General features: G+C 37.5%; 1 protein-coding gene across 7 annotated transcripts in view; it reads left to right on the forward strand.

Annotated features, from left to right (window-relative positions):
• Positions 1 to 27,737, forward strand: part of CTNND2 (catenin delta 2) — a 637,277-nt gene that overhangs the window by 478,211 nt on the left and 131,329 nt on the right. For all 7 annotated transcript variants that reach the window (XM_054516522.1, XM_036404384.2, XM_036404386.2 and 4 more), the window contains one exon: positions 17,214 to 17,427. In XM_054516522.1, coding sequence (XP_054372497.1) covers positions 17,214 to 17,427 — 214 coding nt within the window. The remainder of the gene's footprint in view (positions 1 to 17,213; positions 17,428 to 27,737) is intronic.

Consider the following 27,737-nt stretch of genomic DNA (forward strand, 5'->3'; position numbering starts at 1 on the left):
TGTTATTTCTAGAGCACATTGATCACAGATGTGCTTATGAATTTGGTGATGTCACTGGAAATGTGCTTTTATTGCTGCATCAGCGTAAATGTCCTGCTCAGTCTTACGCAGCAATGAGGTCTGCAAATCCCCTTCTCTATCTTAAAGTACTTCAGACAAAGTTGGTAACTGTTTATGTGAAGATGTCCCAGGCTGAATGCTAAGGTTATCAGAAGTCATTTTCTTCCTCACAGAATAAACCCAGCTTCTGGAGTGAATTAGGTTTTGTATTTCTGGAAGAATTTCTATTTTTCCCTTGTTAGCCCTGATCACAGCAGAACAGCAATAGGCAAATGCAATAAATACTGGCCATTGATAAAGATGGTGGTGTTACTTCTTCCAGGTGCTGCCACTTCTATGCTGCTCAAAACCATTCAGTGAAAGTCTTTATTTCTAAGTGCAGTTGTAACTGCTGCTCTAATCTGAAAGTTTTTCACAAATGCTGCTCTTGAGTCTCCTTGAGTCTTGCTGACTGCAAGGCAGGTGCTATACATGTTCTCAGTAGTGCTTCTCATTCTGTGCCTTCATTTTTATTCCATGTGCTGGGTGCTTATGTGGTGCAGCAGATATTAGAATGGAGTTGAAGAAATTGGATTGGTTTTGCTATTGTTTGATAGCTAGATTTTTCATCTTCCTTTGAGTAGTGACCAATCATCGCTGAAGGTCTCACATAAGTAGAAGGGGACATAGGGAGGCAGAAGTCATAATATAAAGATTATAAAAATTGCCAGGCAGCCCATTACAGTTAGGCATAATAATTCCAAAATTGAGAGTCTCAGAATACTTCAGTAAATTCTTCTATAAATTATTCTTTCACTGGTAACAGTGAAGAATGTAACTTAAAAGCAAAAGGGAAGGAGGGAAGAAGTTTTGATCAGATATTTGAAAGCAAATGAAAAGCCTATCAGGCTGAAGAGCACAAGAAGACCCTTTCAGATGTCATTTTTCTCCTCAGGAGAGGTTCTTACACCAACAATGCTGAGATTGTGAGCAGGGCCAGAGTAGCTGCTCCTGGATGCCAAGAAGGAACAGACAGGGGATAATAGGAAAGGAGAAGCATTTTTAAATACTCTGCGGAGAAAATTTCTTTAAAAGAGCACATTCTATTAAACACAGGGTTCATTCTTCCACAGCATTCTTTTCTTCCTATAATGACATTTTCCTCCTTTGCATGAGGTCACCATATAAAAGGATTGAATTGTGCAGTTTCACACACCAACACCATTTTGCCCTCATGGAAAATGGCAGCCTGCCATCAGCTGCAGAGGTGTAACAGTTCACTCGGGGGTTTTGGCACCAGTGATTCCCTTCCTCAAGCTAGGAAATTAATTTTTGCCAGCAAAGTCACAACACTTGAGATTCTCGTCTCAGGAAAATAATTCAAAGATGCCAAATAAAAGAACAGCAACTGCTGAACTGTCCTGCCTGAAGTCTTCCCTTGCATCCTTAATTAATACTGCTGAATTGGACAGTGTCCTCTTTATCTTGGAGAGCATTTCCATAAACTCCCTTTAGAAGAAAAGTATCAGTCCAGACACTGTCACATGGAGTTGTAAAAACTGATTGACTGCACACTGAAAGCATCTATTTTCCCAACTCGTTGAAGCCCATCATTCACAGTCATTTTGTCATTACACTAAAGGTATTTCTGCATCTTCTTCTGTAAGTTCTTTAGACTGTGCCCAGCACCCTTCCAATGTAGTACCCTGGTTGTTCACGTATCAGGCAGTGGACATAAACTCCATTAGCCCCTTGTTCATCTTCTTTATAATACACATAGCTGCAGTGTTGTCGTAACTTCGATGTTGTCCATTGCACTGCTAGGTTCCTGATGATCAAGGATACTCACATACCTGTTTCTAGCATGGTTTTCTCCCAGGGAATACTTGCATTTAGTATGGGGTGATGGAGAAAAAGTTGCTTTTAGATATGCTGACTGACAGAAATCTTAATAGTATTTGAAGGATCCAGAAGGGTGATTGGAAGTGCTCACATCATCCTCAGAGGGTATCTTGATTTGAGTTCTACACTGCAAGATTCCCCTCTGTTTCCATAAGGATAGTCAGAGAAAACAGGTTATCTTACCATGCTGCAGGCTTGGGAAAGAGAGTTACTGGAAAAGCTGGAATGCTGCCCAGCAGGAAAGGATCTCCACCTGGTGCTGGTCAACAGCCAGCTGAACATGAGCCAGCTGTGCCTAGGTGGCCAAGAGGGCCAATGCCATACTGGCCTGTACCAGAAATGGTGTGGCCAGCGGGAACAGGGCAGTGGTTGTCCCCCTGCACTCAGCACTGGTGAGGCTGCACCTTGAGTGCCAGTCCAGTTCTGGACCCCTCACTACAAGAAGGACATCAAAGTGCCAAAGCGTGTCTAGAGAAGGGCAGCAGGTGAAGGGGCTGGTCATGTAGATGTAGCACTTAGGGGACATAGTTTGGTGGTGGACTTGGCAGTGCTGGGTTCATGGTTGGACTCGATGATCTTAAAGGTCTTTTCTAACCCAAATGACTTGATGTTCTTTTTTTCCCCCTATGTGTTTCAGTAAGAATTATAGTTCTGGATTCACTTTCCCATACATAGCCTTGCTCTTCTCCTTTTACTTCTAAAATGTTTTCAGTTAAAGACTGGAATGTGGCTTCTACACTGGTGATCCTGTCAGTTTTCCATTAAAGACATTATGAGAACTCCTTTAATTTCTGCATACAAGAAGATATAGGCATAGTATTTAATTTAAATGAAAGAAGTATCTCACAGGTGATACTGAAAAGTAATGTAGTAATTGCAGAGAGACTCTACAGCATTTGTTGAGAGTGCATTTTATTGCAGACAATGCCTGTATATCTTTGGAGAAAATTTACATCCATGTTTGATCATAAACATTTTGTTTGTATTTTGATAACCATAATTTTCATATGTTAAAATAACTTGATGGATAAAAAATCACAATTTTGAAAAATTACTTCCCTCAATGGCTTCACAAGTAATTTCCTATTGTAGTGATGATTTTTTATATTAAAAGGTGCTTGCCTGTACCTGATTACTAAAACAAACACTGAGATATTCATGCTTTTGCTTACCTGTGTTTGGATTACTGCAGTACAGTTTGGGTCTGTGCCCCCATCCCCCTGGGCAGCTGTGTTCATCTCTGCAGGCAGATGTCAAGCAATCCATTTTCAATACACTTTCTGTGGAGTTTTTACTGGTAGAAATTACTTAACTGAAGTAAAGCAGCACCCAGTGGCATACCCAGAAACAGTGTTTGAATTTTATTTTTTTTTTAATTTTTATTTTCTCATTGACGATTTTACAAGACTTACCTTTTGGGTTCTTACTGATCTCTGGTTTGTTTTCTAAGAAGTCAATCAACAGTTGGTATATAGTTTTGCAGTAAAGGTTGGAAGATTTTATTGATAGGTTATTTACTGTCAAATATTCAAAGACAAAATGCTGCTTGTTTGGGGGTTTAATACTTTGCTCTCAAAGCATTTTGGAAATGATCCTTTGATTTGTCTTTTGTAAATTGTCTTAGTTTGCATTGTTGAAATAGTTTCTGCAGCAAGGCTTTCCACTCTTAGCATCTTGTTATTCAAGGATATGATTTTACACTGAGAGAAAGTTAGGTGCAACTTCCATGCAGAACCATCAACACCACCAGGGAGTCTCACTCTTCACAGTAAGACAAGGAAGACAAGGCATACAAATAGATATATGATTACTTCTTGTCCCACTATGTTCAAGGTTTTTGTTCTTTAGAATGAGAAATGCCATTTTTCATTCTACCTCAAAATTTATTTATATTTTAATGTTAGTTTTCCAAAGAGCTTTTGAACTACTTAAAGAATGCATTTCAGCCAAGAGAGGCTGCACTGTTATAGTATTTCTGTTGTACTGCATATACCTTACATGAGAAGTAACTTTGAGTGTCAAATAACTGACCTGTAATTACTAAATGACATTTGGTCAACCGGGCAGTTGATAATTGGAAAACCAAACTGGGACAGGAGTGATACATTTGATCAATTCAAGTATCCATTGCTGTAGCTTTCTCTAGCACGCCTATGGTTCAAATACACTCCTATTATGCTGTGACATGAAAAAAAATCCCCACATATTTATGTTTCAGTATCATCAGACAGAGAAGAAAAAGGGGTAAATATGTGAGAGTGTTACAAATAACAAACATGTTAAGTAAAAGCTGTACACATCATGTACTTGAAATAAAAAGGGTTTAGAGTAAAAGCATTTGATTAAGTTTGAAACCCGTGGCCCATTTTTAGCTCTGAATGATGATGGTCACTCTTGTAAATGGGGATTTAATTTTTTATTGTTATTATTATTTCCTTTTATTCTTCTTAAGGGTTCTAAGTTGGCAACAACCTGTCAATATCAACTCCTACGTGGCTTCAGGATGAAAACATTTCTGAGGGCTGTTCCTCTGTCGTGGCTTGACCCAACCAGCAGCTAAACCCCACGCAGCCGCTCGCTCACTTCCCCACAGTGGGATGGAAGAGTGAAAAAAGTGAAAAGTAAAAGTGAAAAAACTCAAGAGATGCAATAAAGGCACTTCGATAAGGAGAGCAAAAGCCACACACACTAGGAAAGCAAATGAAGGAAATAATTTGTCACAGCAAAACAAGGAATTTCCTATTCCATCACTTTGTATGGGCAGGCACTTTGCCTGGCATCTTACATCTTTTGGTATTCTTGCAGTCCCACTAATTTGAAGTGGGATAGAGGGGCTAAAGATATCTTTTCCCTTGTCCTATTGGAAGATCTCTAAAGCACCTGGGACAGCTGAAAGATTAATCCACTGTTTGTTTGAAATAGAAATTATGTCCTTTTATTCTCACATGATCAAAATCCCATCACTTGGATACACTAACTATGGCTTGTCCCACCTTCTTTCCACAGAAATTTTTTAGAAAGCTTAGTAGTAGACTAGCCCTTGTTTCTGCTACTTCTACTTGGTTTTGATTTTCTTCTTTTTTTTTATCCCATCTTTTAGACTGTGTAACCACTTGTGATCAGTCTGCTCCCTTCCATTTTATCAAGCAGTCAGTAGCTTGAATTCTCTTTCTCTGTTAAGACAGACAGATATAAATGGTTTGTCTCTCCTGAGCAAAGCAGTGATATCTGTGCTTCAAGCTCTTCTCTACTGACAGGTGTACAAGAGAGTTTATATGACAGCATTTCAGTAACTACAGTGCCAGTTTGAAGTGTCTCATATGTCTGTTCTGGATGTCCCTTTATGCCATCTCCATGATACCCTCTCTCCTCTTTCAGTTTTGCATATAGTACAAGCCTGTGGATGAAAATTTTTCCTCTTTAATATTAACTAGAACAGGTGAGGCAGAAATGGCTACATTGGTCTTGACACAACAGTCTATGTTAACACTGTTAAGACCATCTAAATATGAGTGGTCTTAATTACAATGCTAATAAAAACCCAGTTTCACTCACTTCACATAAAGTATTGTAATTATGTTTCTCGGTCTAGAGACCAACACTGCATTACCAAATAATATTTATGAAAGTATATCACTCTTTTTTTCTTGCTAATATATTGTCTTAATTTTGCTTCCAGATAAAATGATAAAGTAACTTCCAGATAAAATGATAAAGTGGTAGACCTTTTCACTTTTTCACAGGAAAAAAGCATAAAAGTGTGCTTTCTATCTGGCATTTAAATCTTACACTGACAGTCTTGTTTTCAAAAGCAATTCTGAATGCATTTCTGTGTTTCTTTTTGCCATCTTACTTACACAGTACTATTTTATTATAGTTCTGTTTTCTGATGAGAGATGATATTTCTCTTTTCATCTCTGTTTTGTGCACAGTCTTTACACTGATTGAGACTGAGTATTAATGACTGTCACTGAGTGCTGTGCTGTGTCCCCATAATATGTGCTTTCTGTAGCATTAAAGTGTCATTTCACACTCTGGGATCCTTCTGGGATCATTAAACCAAGGTTATTCTTGATTTCATCATCAAGATACTGTGCCTGAATTATAATAATGATTTACTGTGTACCTGGCATATATTTCACTTGACTTAAGGAAAATGTTCCATTTGTTCAATAAATGAATTAATGACAAGCCCCGCAGGAGTAACATTTCTTATAAGGGGGAAAGGCAGATTTAGGATGTTTAGTTGGGATGTTAAATGAACATTGCACGACAAAGTAGTGGGAGATTGCTAGGGCCAGTCCTTGTCTTGTAATCCTCTGCTCTGCTAAGGATCTTGATAAATGCCTTGGGTTTATGGCAAGAATTATTTCTGTTGGAAAAAAGCTTTAGTCATGTAAAATGACATGATTTTAAAAAGAAGTAACTGAGAGTGTATTATTTCATAAATGTAATGGAACATCTAGTTGTGGTTGGGTTTTTTTGAGTTAATGCTGGGTAAGCAAAAATTAGACATTTTTCTTCCCTTACTGTTTTCAGTTGTTTTGTAACATCTCATCTTGAAAAGAGATTGAATCAAGCAAATTTACAAGGTGACTTAAAACATTATTTTACGAAATTGTGGGCTTAATACTGAGTGATTTCATCTCAACACTGCTTTACACTGCTTTTGTGTTTCTCCTCTCCCACTGGCCAGTTATTCCCTCTCCACGGACTAACCAAAAGGACAGTATTTTTCCCACTCTTCCAAGAAGTTTACCTCTAAGGTTTTTCTGATAGTAATAGTCAGCAACAATTATTTAGAGTGAAAGTGAGCCAAAATTTTAAATACATTTAGGTAATAGTAGTAGTTCACAAATGTCTGTGTTTTATTTGGATAATTGCAACTTCGCTCTTTGTACTCTGCTGTTTATTCACTACAGTGGAAGCTGGTAGCAGCTGTTCACAAACGTCTTTGGGATGCAGAATTTGACCTTTGTTCTGCTGCTGTTTAGGATCTTGATTCTGGTCTTCTTGCAGGCTGAAGGGAGGGAGTCTGGACAAGAACCTGTCTAGACTCTCTATTATCTCGGTTTAGCATTCATTCCTACAGTGTCTGCCTCACTAGAGATGGGATACTGGCTAAAGGTTTCTATCTTTTTCATCTCTGGGCAGCCAGAATAAGCACCTAGAAAAGAATTTCAGGCAATGAATTTGATAAGCAAAAAAATTCAGATGTGAATATCTGGTGAAAATGCTTTTCATGCAGTTAGGAGCGGGAAAAAAAGCAGTACTATGCGTGCAAGATGAATGCCTTTGTGCTACTTTCTGTGGTATGCAGCAGACACAGAAAGAGCATTTTCACTGTACTTTTCCTCTCTCCACTGGTCTGAGGAAAGCATGTCATAGTTGTATCAAAACATTTGCAAAAGCTTTATATTTTGTGTTTGAAAATATTTGGTGGTAGGGAAAGAAGGGTAATTCACTGAAAGACAGTGTCATTTGGCATAGGTAGTGTGACATTTTGAATGGGTAATAAATACATTTGCAGCTTTTTCAAGCAGTATAGTGGATTTCTTTCTATTCATAAGTCTCCTGCCAGTTGCTTCTCTGATTTATTAGACTGATGTGTGAATGCAGAGGATCACTTTCCTATTGTAGAGCATATTTTTTATTACTGTTCTCATCATCCAGCAAGCCATGGTAAGACTTTGCACACTATATATAGAAATAAAATAACCTGGATTGATATCAGTATCTGTAATTTGGTGCTTTCTCAACATATCTCTACTAAAAAGGTTGGCAGCAAAATGATTTCAATAAGGAAAATCATAGTCCTGATAAAAAGGACCTGCCAAATGAAACTTTTAAGGTAAAGACCATCAGTTGATCTTCAAAATGTGTTTAAAAATACAAAGAGATGGCTGGTATTGAGCTACTGAGAGTGGTGGCAGCAGAAGGCACAGGTTTGTAGAGACATAAGAGCACCTAAGACTCTAAAACAGAAATGCCTGCCTTGAAACCAGTGCGCATATATATATATATATATATATACATATATATATATGTGTGTGTGTATATTTATTTATAATTTTCTATTTTGTATATTTATATATTTATTTATACACACACTCTCATTTATTACATAATACATACTTATATATATATATAAAGTTTTGCATATTGATCTGTGGGTAATACGAAGTGTATTAGCTGTGAGGCAGGTGTTTACTTGTTCTGATTTTTACTTCATTTATAAAACTCATGTAAATGGAGAGATTGAGGGAAGATTCTGCAGTGCACCTTTCTGCTTCACTGAAATTCTTAAACTGCAGGTCATAGCCTGCGTTTGTGAACTTAGACAAAAATTTAAATTTTATGTGCCTGGGGTTCTGTTAGCAAAACTTCCTACCAAAGAGGGATGTTGTTAGAATGTGTTCATTAGCTCTTGAGGGAGTAGCTTGCTCCCAAAATACTTCAGGACAGAAAATTCTCATGGGACTGAGAGATTCTTTGAAGGATATTACCTCATTCCTAAGAAGAGAGCACCTCATATTCCAATCACTATATAGAATGTCTTGTGAGCAGAGGTCATCAGCTTTGATGTTCAACATAATAAACTGCAAATGTATTTTTAATCTGACAAGAGGCCTTTTGTTTATTCTATGAGGCAAACTGAGGTAGCTACAGCAAGCATCAATAAAAAAGAACTTCTTGAATTTCCAATTACAGCTGAAACGTCAGATAGAGTTGTTTTGTTGTTTGGGCTTAAATGATTGGAAAAAAAAAATTCTTTGATCTTGTTTGTGTTCACATTGACTAAATCCCATTTATTATACCCTTAACTGAATAGAGTGAACTGCAGCTTCAAAAATTTTCATGTATCACTGAGGTGATGTCCTTTGTTGCTGTTAAAATATTTGAAGTGACATACAGCTATCTATAAAAAACTTCCTTTTGCTTTACATTAAAAAAATTGAATTTTCTTTATTTTGTTAAACTTCACCAGATATCTGATTATAGGAATACCAGGATATTTTTAGTTGAAATATATATGTCAGTTCTTTTCACCAATAATAAATGTAAACCTTCATTCTCAAATAGATAATTCATCATTTTTAAATACTGGAAAGTAAATGATCCAAACGGTTGGTGTTAATCATAATTTTTCATTTAATGTCAGACAGTACTAAATCTGTTGATTGGTTGAGTAACGCCAATGTCTTTGCATCCTAAATTAATACTGCTCTTGCACTGTCTATGAAGTGCACTGAAGCTGCTGAACCTTCTTTGGCATTCTGCATTTTTTGAAAAACAAAGACCCTGAATCAATATCAAGTAGTTGAAATACCTACTGAGGGTTTTGGCATGTGTGTGTTTTATCATATTTATGTGTGCTTCTCAGTTTATAACATAGGTCAATGCCAATCTGTTAATTTTAGGAGATATTGCTTTTAACAGTGGGACTGAAAATTGCTTTTCTGATGCCTTCTCAGTCAGACAAGCACTAAAGGTCAGCTCTGTGCTTGCAGTTAGAAGTGTTATTTGGAAGATCCCACTAGCCCTTTATGATTAGAGTAGCATACTCGTGTTGTCCTTCAAATGTAATGTTTTTTGAAAGTATTAAAGTGCTTTACAATTATAGGTAACTCAGGCCTACCCAGGGATTTTTTTTTTTTTGTAAAATCTCAAATCACATGAAAACTTTGATTTATGATAGGTATAGCCTTCCTACCAAGCATGAAAAACAAAATGTGTCACAGAGCAGAATACATTAAGGCTTACTGACTGAGAAAGCAACAGATTTATTCATACCTTCTCAGGGCAATTTTAGAACATGATTTTCAGTCTCCTCCTGTTCAGAAAATAGTTTTGACCCTCTGTCAACCCCAGATATAGATCCCAAGATCTAAAGAGGTCACTTAAGAGACACAGGGAAAAAAAACAATCTGTACTCAGTAACAGAAATAAGATACCAACTCCCGAGAAAAAAGCTCCTGAATATTGATCCCATGCTTTGCATCCTCACGTCACACAACCTTTCCACCAAACACCCACCTGGTTTCTATAGACACAGAAAAAAAGATCCCCATCCTTCTCCACACAGTGCAGTTTAACACAGAGGGAACGATTCTTGTTTCATTTTAAGTATATATACTGGTAGTTGAATTTATTTGCATTATGCCTGTTCACAGCTTTATGTTACCTTTGTATCTGATCTAAAAAGTCCTAATGAGAAAGCCATTCTTAAATAGGACCTACCTCCAAACCCTGATTTAGATCACCTAAACAAATTAGACTTTGGAGTTAATGCAGCAATTTGCATAACATTCTGCTCTATTTTCAGCTAAAATTGCTCAGCACTTTTTTAAACCTGTAGCAAATTACTTCACTAATGAGGCAAAATTACCCTGTGATGTTACAGGTAAATTTTTCTGTAATAAATCTCATGTGCATTTGCAATGTACAGATTTTGCATTGTCTACCTGCTGTTCCATAGGCACATCAGAAGAAGTAATGGAGAGGACTTAAAGTTTGAACCAGTATATTTGTCTTAAGAGATGTGCTGCACTAAATATTATTCCCATCTTTTGTTTTTATGAGTTGTTTTCTCCCTTTCACATCCATTTCAAGTTCTGGGAGTGCCTCTGAAACTAGCCAGCAGTGGGGCTGCTTGTCTTCCAAACCCTTCTCCAAAAAATAGTGTGGTTCTTACCCGCTTAGATGGAAGTCATTTTAGTAATGTAAACAAGGCAAAGATAAATAACTGAGAGAATTTGTAACTGCAGTAAAAACATGAAGAAATAGAATCATTTCATGGATATTGTGGATAAACAGCCAGTGCAGTCAAGTTGCTGTGCAGCTGTATTGGCCTTTGCTGCAGTGCCCTGGTCCTTGTGGCCAAACCAGTCAGCTCACACAGTAAGCCTGAAAAGAACAGGGCACCTGTAGTCAAAGAGTGTCTCACCACACAGCCTGCTGCCATTTAAAAATTCTTGGGAACTTGCTTTGGCTCTTGTAGCTTCTCCTTCCAGCACTGGTAGAAAAGAGTTGCTCAAAATCCATTCATACATGAAGTGGTAGCACTGCCCTGCTGGTTGGAAAACCAGTATCTGAAAACATTAAAACCAGTTCTTACTGATTGTTTCCAATCAATTGAATCAATTGAATTCCAATTGATTTAAACTGAATTGTCCTTTTAATTTGGTGTTTATTGCATACATAACATCAACTGTGCTAGCAGGCAGTTATTTTTTAGTTCTGTTCTATATGTAACAGAGTGGCATTAAAAATAATTCCATGTGTTTAAATATGTGTATTTTGATATATTAAAATATGCTTTCTTAATAGCAGAAATGTCAGAGAATAAGTGGTAGATGATGCAGTGTGTTATGTCAATTAAACTGACAGTTAATATCTATGATGTGTAGAAAGGATTGATTGTTGTTAGATTTCCTTCACCTCCTCTGGACGAAGAGTTACTCAATAGTGATTATTAAGTAAAATGTAGAAAGTAAGCATCTAACCATGAATTAATCTTTGAATTAGGAATGTGGAGCTGTTAATAGTGGAACACTTAATGTCTTACTGGGAAGAGGAGATTGTGCTATTTTAGCAGCACACTTCATCACTCTGTCAGTCTAACAGTTTAACAGGGGGGTTTTTTCCCTATTCTTACTTCTCTTCTGTTTCCATTATGTTTTACTTTGTTAGGAAGGGTACTCAGAATGAAATGCAGAAAAGGATGTTTCAGTTATACCTACTGGCAAAATTTGAACAATATTTTAGATACCCACTTGCTGAATATAAATAGAAGAGGAAGGCTGTTTTGGTTTCTGTCACAGAAGTATTTTTAGGCTGTTTTGGAATACTTCATTATCTAACAGTCTTTGGCTAAACTGTTTAAAACTTGAAGCTTCACTTTTCTTTCTTTTTGTATCTCTAGCTCTAATTTTTGTAGCCTTCCAAGGGATTCCAATTGCAAGAGGCAATTTCCATTATGTAGTGATTGAAAGAAAGGGTTTTGCTTCTTTTCTTTGCTGCTGGGAGGAATCGAATAATTTTCACTCCACAGATTTCAAGGAATATATTTCAAAATCGGGTTCAAAACCTTAGTGATAGTCAAAACAGATAATATCTATTTGCTTTAACTTTGCTTCTGCTGTTGCAAAGCCATAAGCAATACCCAGGTTCCAGGGCCAGATTTCTCATAGCTTGATATGAAGAGAGGTCACTCACCTATATTTTGTTCACTCTGGTCTCACCGGTATCTATCCTTGAGAACCACAGTGTCACTGATAGCTCTCTCCCACATCTCCTGTTGTCCTCAGCTATTCCAGCTAAAGGTCCACTAGTGTTATGCCATTGTTAGCAATTAGGATTAATAAGAAGGTAAAACAAGGTGCAGTGATCAAATGAGGAGTGTGACCAGACACGCATGGTGAAGCACAACTTATTTACAGATGACCAATCCCTTTCATCATGCCTTTTTTTCTATTTCCTCATGTTGTTCCTCCCCCATGCATTTGGAATGACTCCCTTTTCCTATCTTTGCCCTTCTGCTAAACATCCTGTGAGTCTGGGACACTGCCACAATCCCATCAGCATGCTCTTTACCATAGGACCTTTCCATTCATTCCTCCCTGTGTCCCCACTTTACCAGTTAACAAAGCTCAGGCTGAACCTCTCCAAGCCTTGGAGTGGCTCCTTCTGCAGCCCATTGAGCAGTGACCTCCCAGACGTGGTCTTTAGCATTGTCCCTTGCTCTGCAGGGTTTGTGTACATCAGTGTGGTTCATTACTTTTCCCATCTCATCTCTGTTTATACGCTGGACAGCCACTGAGCAGATGTCCTCACAAAACAGGTGCCTCTACATTCCAAGTATCTACATACCCTTCACATCCTGCATTTCATTTCCTTCCGCACATTCAGACAATCTGTTGTATTGAGAAAGCAGGCTAGCAAGAATTAATATGCTAAGCTCTTACAGTAATCAAGCATATAGATATATATATGTATATAGATATAGTTTCAGACATATTGTTGATGTCTTATTGACTTGTTTTTATCAGCACATATGCTTCAGGCTGGTCATGTGTAACTCCTGGTAGATTAAGTGTCTAACAGTCCACTCTTGGGATGAACACCACTGAGTCAAACATAAACCTTGAAACAGATTAATTAATTTCTCATAGGCTCTTGGCATGGGGTATAGAAGCTGTCCTAAGAACATAATTGACATCTTCAGTGCCTCCAGTAGCAGCCTGAACCCCTTCTTGAATCTAAGTTTTATTTTCATAGTGTGGATGCAAATACATATTCTCAGATGTAATGTAAAAAAACTTCATATTATGTCAGAGAGAAGACTCTGTCATCAAGCTGACATGAGTGCACTTTTGTCAATCGGTGTACTAGAGAGTCTGGCACCTATTCCTCTCCTGTCTGCCTGTGTTTTGGCATCAGTGAGCCTGGTCAAGTGCTTGTGGCCAGCAAGTAGACAATGACATTAATGGCAAAGAGCCAACTTTAAAGGAAAGTTTGAAAATGTCCTGGTAAAAGAAAACACATGATTCCTCAGATGAAAGAAGGAAGATGCATTCTTCCATGGAAATAGTTTTTTTCCCCAAAATTTATGTAATCTCTCTTCTTTCAGTTTTCACTTTGATTGGCATAGATTCCTAATCACAGCTCTGTATTTAACAGCTCTCTAACAGTGTCTTCCAAAGACATACACAAAATATTTTCAGTGAGAAAAAGGAAGGAACATGACTTTCAGAAATTACTGTATCCGTGGATTAAGAGAGTCATGAGAAAGAACACAGCGCAGATTCACCCAGCCTTGTTAATATTGTTAATCCTTCTCCTCTGATCCTCTTTTTTATTTTTGAGAAAAGATGGTGTAAAAAGGGGACAATGCATTTGGGACATGGGTAGATGCAACTGGGCATACTCAATTGCTGGAGAGTTGAAGGTCATTATTTTGAGATCAGCAATGGCTACTTTGGGGCTGCTCTGTGTAAGAATAGAGTTGGTCCTCTGTATCTCCTGACAAATTGGTACTCCACTGTTAGTTTTTATTGGTCAAGCAGACTCTGACATATTCTATTTTCTTTTCCTCCTAGATGTAACAAGGCAGCAGCCACTGATAAGTCAGTAAATATTATATTAAGAAATGTTTTCTTCATCTTAAGTTAGGAAAGAGACAGAAGTATCAAATTGGGATTTGGGATTTGATGCCCCATTGGTGCAAATTGCTGCTTATCCATCTCCAGGCATTTTTGGCATAGACATTTGGCAGTAGCACTGCTGAATTCACTGGAGCTGTGCCTAACTTAGCTGAGATCTGCCCCAGGAGACTAGGTCAGAATTGTCCTCCTGGCTATGGCTCTTAGCTCCCTAAAGGACTTGAACAAATAATTTCATTTCCTTTGCCTCTATTTCAATACATTTAAATAGATCCTGCTAACATCCATCACAATCTCACAATTTGTCAGGCTTACTTAAACTGCTGGAGAGTATAGTTCTAAACATCTATATAGATACTTGATAGAAGCATGAAGATAGGGTGAATAAAGGCCTGGTGTAAAAAAAACAGAAAACAACCAAAGCAAGAGAGGAGTCCAGATAAAAAACAGCATCAGAATCTGGGCTCCTAGTTGTGAACAATCAGCTCCATCTCTCCCTGCATGACACAGTTACTCTGCCAAATACCTGAGCTTGGAAATTCAAGGAAAGTTTGTAAAATAAACCTTCTATTTCCTAGGTAAGAAAAGGTTCTTCCTTCAGCAAAATTCAAGAAATTTTGTCAAGTTATGTAAAGTGTTATGTAACAACTGTTTCATTTCTGTTGTATTACCCTTTTTTCTGACAGAAATGCATTTTAGATTAATATTTAATGCCTTTGCTTTTAACAAACTATCTTTGAATCACTTTAGTCTGCTGCTGGCTTCAGGTTCCTGGGAGAGGAGGAGCTGCATGAGCTGAACACTAGTGTGCTGTCAGCTACCATAACTGGAAAGAGAAGGTGCAGCTCAGGAATACTGTCTCAGTGTTGCAGAACCACACATTTCCCTTTAGAAATGAGCAGAAGATAGCAAAGCCTATCCCCTGAGAGCATCCACAGGATAAACTGCTGGGGAGCATGAGATGCCGCTTGATTGTGTGCAAAGGAAAGAGTGGGAAAAACGGCATAGGCACAGAGTTCTTCTCAATGGAGACAGAGCCCTCTGAGTCTTTAGCTGAATTGTAGCACGCAGGATGATTTTTTCTACAAATTAATACTTTTTCACATTCTTACTCTTTTTTTTTAGCAGCAAAGCAATTAAAATATTCATTCAACATATTGTGGTTTAAAAATATAATTCACCAAGATCAGCAGGCATGTTTTCATTCTGTCGTTCCTGATATTACTCATCACACCAGGCAACTCATATATTTTTTAACTGTATTCTTTCTTCTATCAGATCTTGTTTCTTTTCCAAGGTTGAAGTGTGAAGCTCTGTGGTTGATTCACCTTTTGTAGAACTGATGCATAAATTTTTGTTCCTAGTCTTTTTAGTAAATGTCATCCGTTTTGTCATGTAGGTGGCTCTTCATGTAGCATGCTTAGTTTTTAAAATCTGGTTAGTAGGGGAAGCAAATGTATTTTTATATGAAGGTTAAATGGTAATGGATTGTAAACCCAAGCAAACAAAACAAAACAAGCAAGATTCACTCCACGTCTCTCCCAGATTACTTGGTCAATTTTTTTCTGGCTCAGAAATGAGCTAATTATTTAATTGCAAGTCATCCTGTTCACATGCAAAATATTTGACTAGTGATATATTTTTCAGCACCTTTTCTCTTTGACCTGCTTTTCTCATTTCTAAACTGAAAGAGGTCATGGTTTCTCTAAGCAGCAGAAGCATAAAGTCTCAAAAAGATTGGTGAATTTTTCTGCCTGAAGTTGATATATTTTACCAATGTCCATTCATACCTCTTCATGCATCATGTAGTGCCAGCTGCTGCAGTCTTTGAGGTGACCTGCATATTGCTCAGAAAGTTGCACATTAGTACTGATATAATGCCTATTTAAGGAAAAATATCCTAGTTTCTCTTTAAACACTATCACTTTGGCATTTAGACCAAAGCTGTGTGGTAACTGTATAGACATTACTTTTAAGCTTGAATTCCTAATAGATTTTATTGTACTTTAACTGTTTCCTTCTTCCAAGACTTCCCCCTGCAGAGCCCCAAGAACACACGGCCATGCAAAAACTGCTTCACAAATATTTTTTGTTGTCCTAAATGTAAAATGGCCAGCTGAAATGCCTGGCTTGTTTTGGGCCTTAGCCAACGACACATATGGGGAAACTTCTTGACCTTTTCAGAGTTGTCTGTGTAATTTGCTTGAAGCTAAAGCATTGTACTCTTCAGATGTTAGTTATGAACCTGTGTGGTTTCTTAACATTAGATCCAAAAATCATTACTCTTTGAGGGATAAATAGTGCCACAGAACAATAAAGTGTTTGTTTGAAATAGTTTCATAATAAATTGTACTTAGTATTCCTGACCTTCTTGATAATTTGTCTCAAATATTTTTAGATATGCATTTTAAAATTATTTTATATGAGATATCAAATAAGAAATTTATTTTGTCGGCACCTTGGGTACGTACACATAAGACTTCTGTTCTGCATCACTTAAGGGTCTCCCTCAATATTGTTAGAACAAGCTTACCACAATTTATTTCATATCCTTATCTTAATGTTTCTGGTGGTTCCTCATTTTGCTTTCATCATTGCTCATCCCAATTTAGTTGATATAATGTCCTTACTGAGACTACAGTAGTTGTTCCCATTCCCAGTAAGAAAATGTAAAGGTAGGAAACTTTATGATATTAAAAAAACTAAAAACTTTATGCTGTTAAGTGCTTTGTTTTGTTTGCTGTAGCCTTGTGGTTTTTTCTCTAGCTTGTGATGTGTTACACTCTGAAGGAGACGACGTTTCTCCAGCACAGAAGGAACTCTTGCCAAGGCAAACCTTGACAAACCGTGAGAAACCTTGATGAGGCAACACTTGACTAATTTGGGCTGCTTTTACAGAAGTTCTGGTTTGTCAGTGTACAGTTTTGTTGCCACTGAAAGAATAATACTAGGAATCAAGGCAGTGAAATATAGCAGCTCTGTGGTGTTACCAGCACAACTTTACTGCCCGGTAGCCTGCATAAAGCACAGCTTCATTACATTGGACAGCATTTATTGGTACTGGTGTTCATTGCCTAACTGTGTGATTATCACTTTGTCCTGTTTCAGATAAGAAGACAAGGCGGAATACAATTACTGGTGGACCTATTGGACCATCGGATGACCGAAGTCCACCGTAGTGCCTGTGGAGCTTTGAGAAACTTGGTATATGGGAAGGCAAATGATGACAACAAAATAGCTCTGAAAAACTGTGGTGGTATCCCAGCATTAGTACGGTTACTCCGCAAGACTACAGATTTGGAAATCAGAGAACTGGTCACAGGTTTGAATTTTTCAATATTTTTTGTTGAAACTCTCTGTCATTCTTGCAAGCACAGTTCTGTGCCGCATGCCACTTGCTCCATCAGTAACCATTTCATGACCATCTTGTTTGCCATAACAAAAAGCTTTCAAGCCCTTTGGATTTATGTAATGGATGAATGGCTTTCAATATCATGCAGTTTACAGATGTAGGTATGGTTTATGGCTGTCATTGCTGGTTCACTTTGTTCTTGGTTAGCCATGAGTGCTCTTGTGGGAGATGTGCTCCACACATGGATATGTTCTGGTGGGAATCCTCTGCTCTCCTTCCTGTCTGGTGTAGGGCTGGCCAGGCAAGAACCATATTTTGCTTAATTTACTTAGAAACTGTTACTTCTTGCTTTTATATGCTATGTAATGATGTTGTGAGAGGGAGGATTTGTTCAGGGGTTTTCTGCCTTTCTTGGGGTTCTTACAGGAAAGTGGAAAACTGTGTTGGAGAGGTGGACGTCATCTTCTGAAGCCTTTTGTCTGAAATTTGATAGCATGCTATGTGATGTGTTGCCCACAGAGCATGCAGGTAGTGGTAGTTTATTTCTTTTCTTGATGTAGGAGGATCTGGTCTTTTTAAGATTGTGTGGATTTTCCCTTTCTGAAATTCAAAGGAGGGGGGCTGGGTGGTGGTGTTCAGGAATACAGGAATGCTGTCAAACAGGACTGGTATGAAATGTTTGGAATTTTTTTTTCACCTTGCCCTTAAGCTAGCATTTAATATGCAAAACAGAAGTGAGACAGAGGGTTTTTTTGTTTTTCACTTTGTGATTTCATTCTATTTGGTGATTATTTAACACTATAAATCAAAAATATTTTCATTATCCTGTTTCCAGTTTTCAATTGTATTTTCATTATGGGTTTCCTACTAAAATATGTAAGAAAATTTGTAATTTCTGTCACAAATCATCAGAGTACACATTATCATCTATGTTTGTGCAGAAATTACTTAGCCTTGTACGTCAGGCCTCATTTAGAATACAGTTGATAAGATGATCATCCTTTGGTTGGGTCCAGGTTTCTTCCTTGAGGGTATTTGAATAAACTGCATGGTGTTTATTAAATGTAGATTTTTTATATTTAATTTTGTTTCTTAGTTACAACAGTTATCACCTCCTACTTGTTAGTCAGGATTAATGGGGCAGAGATACAGGTTACATGAGCTCAAATTGTGCCTCCTGTGGAGTGACAGAATTACTGACAGATCTAATAAAGTGTAACCACTGCTTCATATTCAGCATACTTGTTTGTCTCTTGGTTATGTTGTCAGTATCCTGGCTCCAGGGAACATTCTGCCTATTTATTCTGAGCAGTAAGTGGCAAACTGCTAATACACCTCAGCAGTCACCGTGGCACTTCCCACGCCATCTGTAGATGGAACACACAATGTCATTAGGTCATTTAAAAAATATATACTGGGCTACAGTTTACATTGGTTCCGTTGCACAGTATGCTGTTAAATATTCCCAAATTCCCACTGAAAGAAAGGATGTTTCTTTTCTAGTATGCCCACAAAATGTTGCTTCCAAGAGGAGTAGGCACTGACCATCAGTGGTGGGCAGTAACCTGCCTTTGTACAGGTAGATGCAGCTCCCAGGGATGGTGAGCATCAGGAGTGCTGGATGAAAGGGGAGAAGACCAAGATGGTGACCCTGAGGAATGGAATCAAAGTCAGTGGTATTTCAACATTTTATTCCTGAGCCTTTTTTTTGGTATTGGAGTTTTTTGTTCATTTTTAATAGCCTGTACATCCCTGAAGGCCACTACTTGCCCTGGCACACAGTGCCATGTTTTCAGAAAGGCAGATGTTTTGTGCCTTTCAGAATGCAGATCACTGGCCCTGGCTTTCAAAATGCAGACATGTTTGTGGTAGTGCTCTGCAAAGCTTCCTTCTAAAGCAAGGCTCATAGCTGCAGCTCTCATCTTGCATCTCTTAGGAAACAGGCTAAAGTTGTGCATCTGAATCAGTTCTCCTTTCCTTTTTATTTTGGTAAAGTTTTGTAGTGTGACAGCTGAATTCCTTCTTTCTGTCCTTTCTAGGGAGTGAAAGGTAGCTCCTGCAGCAGCTCCCTTGGTAATGAAAAGATTTGGCTTGGTGGCAGGCATAAGGAAAAATAAAAGGTTCCTCATGCTTTCCATCAGCCTTCCTGAGCTGAGGTGGCAGGAAGCTAATTATTTCAGTAGGGGCTCCACAGCCTGGAGGAGATGCAGAAAAAATAATAACAAATGTCTGTTTTGGGAGTAAACATAATACCTTGAGCCTTTCCATCTCATGTTCATTGTGCATCCTGTTATATAAAGGCTGTTCTTGTTTGTTACTTTTAGGGAGGACACAAAGTTCATGCCTTAGGAATTCATACAGGCTCTGACATGGCTGCCCCTAAATAGTCATCCACATTTGTCTGCAGAGCACTTCTCTTTGGTGGGGAAGTATCATTATCTCGGTCCTACAGATGGGGAACTGAGCCTATCAAGTGTAAATGACCTGTCCAGAAATCTGGCAAGATGAAGGTATGAAGCACTCTGAGTAGGCACCCAGCTGCAAGGGAAGAAATATGGCCTGGAGAGGTTTTTTAGCAGCTCAATTTGTCTGGCAGTAGTGAAGCATTCATTGCCTGCCCCAAGTACCTTGAAGCACTTGCCCAGCAGAGCGAAAGTTCTGATATTAGTTTCTTCCTCAAACATGCACATTCTCTTCCTTCTTGTTGCTCTTCTCTAAGTAGAATATAACTTCAATTTCTGGCAATCTCAAGCCTGGCTTTGGAAGGGTATTCAAACGTGCAGACCAGCTTTCTAGCCCAGTATCTCCTTGATTGTCAGGATTGCCTTCAGCACCATTTGTGTCTTGTCCTCTTTTCCAGAGATTTCTTTCTGCCATAATCTCTCCAAAACAGAGGTTTTTTTACTTTTTCCTTTATCTTGTCTCTCTCCTCCTCAGCAGCAGAGGTCATGAGCTAATACTGGAAAACCTTACCATGCTCAAATTTTTGGGCTGCACAAACTTAACCTTATAGCAAAGTGTTAGAGTGTCAAGGCTGTCTTATGTCAAGGAAATGGTTTCAGTGCAGGCTCCCATGAAGAAGCTCTGAGGGAAGTGTGCTGCCTGGCTGTTATTAAATTAAATGATGTTAATGCCCAGGAAATATTTCCTGAGATATGGAAAGATTATTCATACAGAAACACTTCCACAGTTACAGGTTTTTACTAGAAGAACATGGATAAAATTAGGTATATCCGTGAACATTTGTGCAAAAGTGAAATACTCTGATAGAAATATAGATGTTGGCATGACCTACAGCCTCTGGTAGTTTGCAGAGATGCAAGGAGAACCCAAATCACAACGTAAGTCTGTAAATAAAAAGAAATATAGGTTAAGCTGAATGCACAACACTTAATCTAGCCATCTTTTTACCCCAGCACTGTGCTGCCAGTTTCCACAGTAGCACCTGTTTGTGGGAAAAAATAAAAGCCTTCAATTTTAAAAGAATTAAATGTTAACGCTTTTCTAATAAATATAAATAGAGAGGAACACAGTACAAAATTAGCACAGATCCTGCAGATGGTAGAAAGAAATGTTTTCACTTGTTAATAATGACAGTGAGTAACTGATTTCTGATTCTCTTGCCTTTAACAAGTTAATTATGAACCCTTCCACAAAATTCTATTTTATAATTTTTTCTATTTGTTTTACTATCAGGGAAAAAAATACATGGAAAAATCTGACATTTTAGCAAGGATAACAGAGGAATCCCATGGATGCCTTGTGCAGAAGGTGAGGTCAAGCAGCTGTTGCTAGACCCTTTCCAACTCAGGCTGTTCTATGATTCTGTGATTCAGCTTATGCTTGCTCCTTCTTCCATCTGCTTGATTGGTTGACTCGGTTGATCTCTGTCTGACATAAAATAGTTTAAACTGTTATTCTTCTCAGTTTTGACAAACAAGATCCTTCACAGCTAGAATGACAGTTTCTGCCTATGAACAATGAGGTAGCTGAATTTAAGAAACTCCTTTTAAAGAGGGCCCTTGTATGACTGCATAACCTGTTTAAAATCTGTGAATACCATTTCTGATTGAAAGGTAAAAGTGGATAATCCACTTTTAGAAAGTACATGATGATAAAGAGCTGCAGCTATAAATAATGTCAGGAGAAACTGGTTTTTTCCTGTGTTAGCAGCCAGTCTCCTGCTTATTTTGGTTGACAATAAAGTGTCAGAGATTTAACTATTGTCTACTAAAAATATATAAATTATAAAAATTAGCACATTAAAAAACTTATAAAGCAGAAACTAACACTAGACATATATCCTAAATATAGATAGGTAGATATTGACTCTGTATACTTCATTCACATTTTTATTCACTTAATTAAATGGCTTTTATTCCATTCCTGCAAAACATTACAAGATACTGTGTACAAAATATTTCTTTCAAAGAAGCAGTAGTTCTCCAAGTATCCTTAGCCCACAGTCAAGCTGGACAGGGAAGAATTTCATTTACTTCCCAGACTTTGGATTGCAGTATTCATTAGTGCTGTCTTTAATTTCAGCTGTGGCCAGTTTGGGTTTTGGCCTGGTTGATCCCCTGTTTTCACTCCATGTTATGCAATATTATTGCATAGTCCTGTTTCAGTTTTAGTAGCTGCTGTGTTTATAAGGAGGGGTTTATAACCTTATGGATAAACTCTCAGTGTCACTGAAAGCAATTACACGTTGTTCACCTTAGATCTGTCTGGTCTGAGTTAAGTACTGCAGGTGAAAGCTCCTTTTGATTGCATGCTGCTTCTTAGCATGTGCATAAATTATTGGCAGATTGGTCAAGCCACTCCAGAAGGCCTCTTTGAGCCCTGTATCTGCCTTTGCTGATCTGTGTAGTTGTAAGTTAGTAAGCCTGCAGTGATATGTAAAGCATGGTTAAGGGAGTATTCTATTTAAATGGACCTTTTAGCTCACTTCAATGGAAGATTTAATTGGATTTAATTTTTTTAAAGTAATTCTGGCCAATTATTTAGAATTTTTAACTTCCTAGTACAATGGCAGTTCCTCTGTTTGGGGTTCCCAAAGTCAAAATCACATGGCTGCAATTGTTTTCACTTTGTAATGTTATTTTCTAATTGGACTTTGTAAGGTATCCCACTTGTGAATTTTTTGCATAGCAAATTTATTTACCAATATTATGGCAAAGGGTTGGCTGTTTAGTACTTAGGATCTTGAAGCAGTTTAATTTAATAATTTAATAGTTTTCTGCAGATGTGCCCTTGACATACCTTAGTTACTGGAGTGTGTAAACACAGATGTGAAATTTTATTGTGATATAAACATTTATTTGGAGGTGGCACCTATTTGTAACCTTATTGCTCTCTGTAAATTTTATTTAAAAATGAATAAAGGTACTTTTATCCCATTCCGAGATGACTTTCCCACAGCCTTAAGTAAGAAAGAACCAAATTCTTCTATGAGTTCTGAATTCTTATAGTATTTCACCTTGATGTAATTCCTTAAATCTCTATTATATCCCTTTTCCTTTGCAGGTTTATATTAGGTGTTGCTCCAGTATTGCTCATATAAATATCCCATTTCTTAACTGTATTCAAGTTTTGTAATGGAGAAATGCAAGTGTAAGGAAGCCTGACCAGAGAAAGGCCTAATTAATTATCAGCTTTTGATCTGTAATGTAAAAAGATAAGTAGGAAGATAAATGTACAAAGTGACTTGCTCTTGTAACCAAAGAGACAATTTCAGCATTACACAAACTGAAAAGCAGATTATACAGATACACGTTTTAGGTTCAGATACATTTCCTGCCTATCACAAGCTTTTCAAACAGATGACATGGAAAGCCATATATGTGTGTTTAAATTGTCATGATGGCATAATCATACTCTAAGACTGCTGCTACAAGATTGACATAGCTCTGGTCCAATATATGCTTAGCTAAGAGAATGGGACTGCCAAATATCCTTTGGGGCCCATAATGCTATGTGGCAAAACAAAATGGAGATGTGGCATAAATGCAGAAAGTACACAAGTGCCTCTTAAGATGCAGCTCCTCCACCTCCAGCATCTGTGTCCTGTCAAGTCAAAGAAATTAGAAAGGTTAAGCATGGAGTTAGATAACTACTAGCACAGAGGACTGCTTTCAGGAGTGGTGATTTTGGTTTTTGCAGGAAATATGTTCATTCATTTCTTACTTAGCGTCTGCTCTGAACATAAGCGAATTCTCTTTGGTAACTTCAAACAAGTGTTTTGAGGAACTCTGCCAAGCACAGAGGCAGGTGCCTTACAGACTTGAATTATTTTTCCACCAACAGATTTAGGATAAGATTAACAAATTACAAATCTACTTGCCTGGGCACTAAAGTTTGCTTGTATGTTTTAAATGATTTTTATTCAAAATGGAGATTTAAAGGGCATTAGCTCTAATAAACCTTTCCTATCCTTCGTTAAATGGATGTAATTGCAAGTACAATATCCTACCACAATCAATTTTAAAAGTTGATTAAAGCTTATGAAGCAATTTACTTCTAATTAGGTGTTTTAAATAAAAGTTGTTTTCAACATTAACAAGATTATTTGTGTAATGAAAATTCCTCTCTGTTTACTCTGGATCGAAGCCAGTGGCTGAATAAGGAATTACATATTGCAGTTTCTTCAGTATTTCTTTCAAGTAAAAGAGCCTTTTCAGTTCCCTGAGGTTACATAGTAATTTGACTCCCTCCTTTAGCTTGAGATACTTTTAAGCAAACCTCCTCACTTCAACCTCCACCCTGAGTTCTGTGAACCACTGAGAATTTAAAAAAAAGCCAAACTCCATCAAATCCCCTGCAAGCCTCAGCTTGCCTTTAAAACAATGTCTTTCATCTCACAGCCAAAACTTTGCACAGGCTAGTTTGTCATTTTATACTGTTACATCTAAAATCTTTTGTGGGGACAGAAGGAAACCAAGGGTTTGTTTAACTCAGAAAGACTACTTGTTACTGCTACCTTGATAAAATTTGGCTTAATCCAGACCATTATCAAAGCTAAGCAAAAGCAAGATAAATGAAGGCATGTGGTCTGCAGGAGCAGCTGCTCAGGTTAATCTCACTGAAGGTCCAAGTGCCCCAACACAACTTCAAACAACTCCACCAATGTAGTACAAACCCTGTGGCAGGGTGAGTGGGCTGCATGGCAACTCTGTTTTTCCACCCCAGTCATCAGTTACTCTAAGGTTTTACAGACAGTCTCCAAAAATCACTATTGCATCATCATCATTTTCAATAAATACTTAAATTTTGTATTTTGTACTATTTGTACTTCTCTAGACTAATAGGCTGACATTTCATAGTCAGTGGAGTGCTACAGCCAGGCACAGCTGTGTGTTGTACTTTACAGTATAATTGTACAGTGTGGGAGAGTTTAAATTTAGATTTAGATTTTAAATCTAAATTTAGATTTAGATTTTAACATCACCTACAGAAAATACTGCCATTATTTCTGGAAATGTGGAAGTGATTTTCAAACAAATTCAGAGCAGGAATTAGTTGGCATTTTATGAAGTTTTCATATGACCCCAATGTGGAACCACTCACCAAAATACCAAATCTCTGTGGTCATTTTCCTTGCAAAACAGGAAGGTAAAAGGTTCTACAGCTTACACTCATATGATGTTGGAATACTGATTTCCAGCCTATAGGCTGTGACATCTTCAAGGAATTCCAGAGGAGTCCTTCAAAACGCATCCTATTTATAGTTCATATGTACCAGCAAACCTAAAAGTAATTTAATAAATTGTGTAATTTTTCTTCAGAAATGATGCTGTCTTATCAAATAACACTTGGGCAAACAATGTTGACAGTTCAACTGGATCATTTTACACCATATCTATTACAATTTTACTGTCTAATTATAAAGCAATCTTTGCCCTCTCTCTCAATATGCTGTCACTATTTTGGCTCTGAAAATGGGAAAACCCACTGATAGAATCTGTTGTCTTCATGAAGAGTTATTCTCAACTTTTTCTGAATCATCAGATTAACTTCTTCACCCCCTGCTGCTCCCAGTTAAATCAGGAGATGTGTTAAAATAGTTACTTTCTCAAATCTTACACCCGGCTTTCTTAGCAACAGGCTGGGGTACTGATTTATCGTGTAAGGTGTTAAATCCGAAGGATTTTTAGAGGTAGAAGGGAATGTACTGTTCCACAGCAATACCAAACCTTTCCCAGGCTGGCAGTGCCTGTTTCCCTGGAGGTGAATGTGGCAGAGCAGAAGGCACTGGGTGCTGAGGTCTCTGCTGCAACAGTGCAATGCTCCTGCCAGGGGAGTCCCTCTCCTCTCTCTCAAGGGTCTGCTTGGGGCTGGATTAATCTGTTTTCTCATCACAGCCTGCTTCCTTCTCCCTGTTTCCCAGGGAAATTCACACTCATTTGTCCTGCATTTACCACCCTCAGTACCAATACAAAACCCAAGGTGGTCCCATGTTGCTCTTCTTTTCTCTCTAAGTGGGAATAACTGTTTTTCTCTTGTACAGTGAGATGTATCTTCTATCGAAAATTCATTCAAGTTTTGCCCATGTTTCAGTTCATGGAGCAGTGAAACTGATTTCATAATTTACTTGTTAATATATTACATAAATAATTTTCTTTTTTTATTTTTTTTACTTCAGTCAAATTTTAAGTTTAAGAGGAAATATCAAACAGGGTAATCTGGAGTGATAAATAGAGGACATCTGTTGCAGCATATGGCTTGACATAATAGCTGCATTGAACTTTTTCAGCAAGTACTAATTCGTTGGAAAAGTCAGCTGGACATACAGTTTTGATGGGCCTGCCTGAAGATGGATTATTAAAATTGCAGTTTAAAACCACTTTGTAGTTTTAAATGTTTGAGATTTGCCACACCAAGTACTTAAATTTTATTTTGAAAATGTTTTTTTGTTTAGAAAAAGATTGGAATATTTCACTTTTCATTTACAAAATGAAAATTTGAGGTTATGGTGAAACATGTTCATTCTGTGGTCAAATTACTGTTTTCACTATGCCCAGTAATTTTATTATATATTTATTTTTTAAATTTTATTTGTTGTTTTTAAGTTCAAAGGCCAACTTCCCTTCTTCCCTTCCAAATGTTATTTACATTTAATGTTATTTACAGTGCTCTCTTTTTCTTAGGAACAATTTGGTTAGTAAATGTTTCCTTCTTTCTTGTTTTTTAGCAGCTATACACCAAGGCTTTCATTTTGCACAATTTTATAGATAGGACTAACTTTCTAACTGGTTCTTTTTAGAAAGGAGTTTTGTATTTAGAGCTGTAACTTAATATTCAACTTTAGTTATAACATTTTTATTATCTGTACTAGGGTCTGTTATGATATATTTTGATTTTTGAGGCTAATACAGGTGTAAGCACTGAAAAACACCTTGCCATTCATATATATCCATCCTTGTTAGATTCCCATGTTTTCTAATAAAGTACTTAATTTGGAATGGCACTGCCATTAGTCATGTGTTCGGATAAAACTTTTTTTGAAAGCAGTTGATATATTTTTTTTGTGTTTCTGTCACTTTGAATGAATTGGTTTTGGTTTGGCTTCAGTGTTTAACAGGACTCATTGTATTTCATCAGCCAGGAAAGGAAGCTAAGCAGGAACCACTGATCTGTCTGCAGTAACCTTGGTCAGCTCTTCCAGTATTTCCTCTGCTGTTTAATATGAAGGCTAATAACTCTCTAACATTCTTGGCTGATACTTCTTCCTTTCCACAGTTATGTGTTAATTTTCAGTGTACAGCAGAAAAGAGGAGCAACCTTAGGTCAGAATTCAGTCCCATTAGAGAAATACAATACTGCAATAGCATTTGGGTGGAACTTGGTCTTAATACTAAAATTGGCCCCTCCTTTTTGTTTTGATAAAATCCAAGATGTAATTTTCAGATGAAAAGAGCAGCAATTGAGGAAAAAAAGGGCTAGTTTTTCAGAGGAATTATTTATACTTTTTATACTCTATGTAGTCTTGTATTTTTATGTAGTCAAGATCAGTTGTATTTTTTGTAATAAAACAAAAAGCCACACCATAATAATCCTTCTCCTCTGTGGAAGCTTTTCCCTTATAAGTCTATGAGTGGATGCAAAGCAAAGAAATTACTGCTGTGACTTTGCTTAGTGTTCCATAAGCTCCTGCCTGCTCATGGCTTTTACTGAGCTCAGTATTTCTCAATGTGGAATTTTCCTATGTCAGCTTATACACAGATAGCAACCCACCTCTGTGCATGTCAACCTGTGAATTACAGCAAGGTATGCATAGGCAG

Source organism: Molothrus ater, chromosome 1 (assembly GCF_012460135.2).
Source record: "Molothrus ater isolate BHLD 08-10-18 breed brown headed cowbird chromosome 1, BPBGC_Mater_1.1, whole genome shotgun sequence".
NCBI classification, from domain to species: domain Eukaryota; kingdom Metazoa; phylum Chordata; class Aves; order Passeriformes; family Icteridae; genus Molothrus; species Molothrus ater.